The 1,677-nt window shown below is 59.2% G+C and overlaps 1 protein-coding gene across 1 annotated transcript in view; it reads left to right on the forward strand.

Moving 5' to 3' along the window:
• The first annotated feature begins 843 nt into the window (after window positions 1–843).
• Window positions 844–1,677, forward strand: part of CCL19 (chemokine (C-C motif) ligand 19) — a 25,865-nt gene continuing 25,031 nt past the window's right edge. Inside the window, exon 1 of the mRNA XM_009889748.1 lies at window positions 844–958. Coding sequence (XP_009888050.1) covers window positions 844–958 — 115 coding nt within the window. The remainder of the gene's footprint in view (window positions 959–1,677) is intronic.

A 1,677-nucleotide genomic window follows, 5' to 3' on the forward strand; every position in this document is an offset into this window, starting at 1 on the left:
GCCCACGCAGCCGGTGAGCTGCTGGCACCCTGCACTGTGCACACATCCTCTGCGGGGGATTTCTGCTCCTGTGCCGAGAAAACCTGTTTCCAGGAAGCTCTGTAGCTGCCTTTGGCCGTCAGCCCATTTGCTGGGACACCTGGAAACCAGGTTGTCTTCTGACATGTGGGATCGCAGCCCCGGAGTGAAACACGCTGGCTGAGCTCTCCTCCATCCGCCAGCTTCGGATGTGCCCCCCTATGCAGGCAGTGGGGAGAGCAGGGGGAGCTGGCCAGGATCCTGCAACCAGATGGGGGGAGCTCAGGGGGAGCCAGGCATCACCCCAGTACCAATATAAACCCCCCAAATGGGGCTGGGGCAAGTTCTACCCCCAGCATCTCTGGGTTGAGCCTATGTGATATCTAATGGGAACATCCCAGAGATGTTTTGGAGAAAGGACCGGGAAATGTATGGGGTGAGACTGCCCACATGTTTGTCCAGGTGTTTTTGCAGGGTGAAGGGACCCTGGAGCTGCTCTGACCCTGACCAGCAGCCCCTGTGGCCTGGCTGCCTGCAGCAGACAGGGCAGGAGGGTGTTTGGCTCTGGGACCGCGGAGCAGCTGGCTGCAGGGAAAGCAGCCGGGATATTCGGGAACTGCTCAAAGATTAAAATCCAGCCTGTGGCAAGACTTGTTGCAACTTCCCACCCCTCTTCTCCAAAAGAAAGTGAAAGCCATGGGCTGGAAGGATAAATAGGCAGTGGGGAGCACCAGCAGCAGAGCGCAGGGAAGCTGAGCAGAGTTCACCTCTCCTGCCTGAAGCACCGTCACCTCCAGCCCATCCTCGGCCAGACTTAGCAGCAAAATGCAGCTGCTGCATCTTCTCTGCCTCAGTCTCCTGGTCCTGGGATGCATCCTGAATGGTAAGAGGGAACCTCTCAGGCTGCCTTTCTTGTGGAAGGGAGAGGATGCAGTTTTTTGCTCTCCTTTGCATTTCCAGCAGGCTTTTAGATGGATCCATGGCTGGGGTGCTGTCACAGCCCTCCTGAGTCCTTTGCTTGTAACCTGTCCCAGAGGGACTATGTCCCGCTCAAAGTCCAGGCAGGAGCCTGCAGTGCACTGGGCCTGGCAAGTTGTGCTTGGGAAAGGCTGTGGAGCAATCCTGCCTCCAAGTGCCCTATCCCAGCCTGTGCACACTGGGCTGGGATCGCCTTGGTCCCATTCTCCCCAGCACACCAGGGGACCATCCCTGGCTCCCTTTGGCGTGGGTCAGCCTGGGGGCAAGCGGCAGGGCTGGGAGTGGGAGGGAAGGCATGAGATCGGGCACAGCTCATGTTTGAGGGGCTGCTGGTGTTGGACACGAGCTTTGCATGGGTCACAGCTGTCTGGGTGGGTGACAATAGGCCCTCTGCTCCGCTGCTGGGAGCAGGGGAGCCCGGTGGTGTCGCACCATACCTTGCTGGCTGGGGCCACAGTCATCCCTGGACACTGCCAGCCTTGGTGGGCATCAAGAGTGAGCGCAGCATTTGCTGGGAGGGTGACCGAGGTCCCCTACCCTGCAGTGACGTGCAGACAGCTGTGTCCCTCGGCTGTCACAGGACTGGTCAGCCTGGGGCGGGCTGGTGATGGGGCAGCTGCAAAACCTATGACTGCTTCAGCAAATAAAGCTGAATTCATCCCCAGCCCCTCAGGAGTTGGT

This window comes from Charadrius vociferus, unplaced genomic scaffold, assembly GCF_000708025.1.
Source record: "Charadrius vociferus isolate BGI_N301 unplaced genomic scaffold, ASM70802v2 scaffold37, whole genome shotgun sequence".
NCBI classification, from domain to species: Eukaryota; Metazoa; Chordata; class Aves; order Charadriiformes; family Charadriidae; genus Charadrius; species Charadrius vociferus.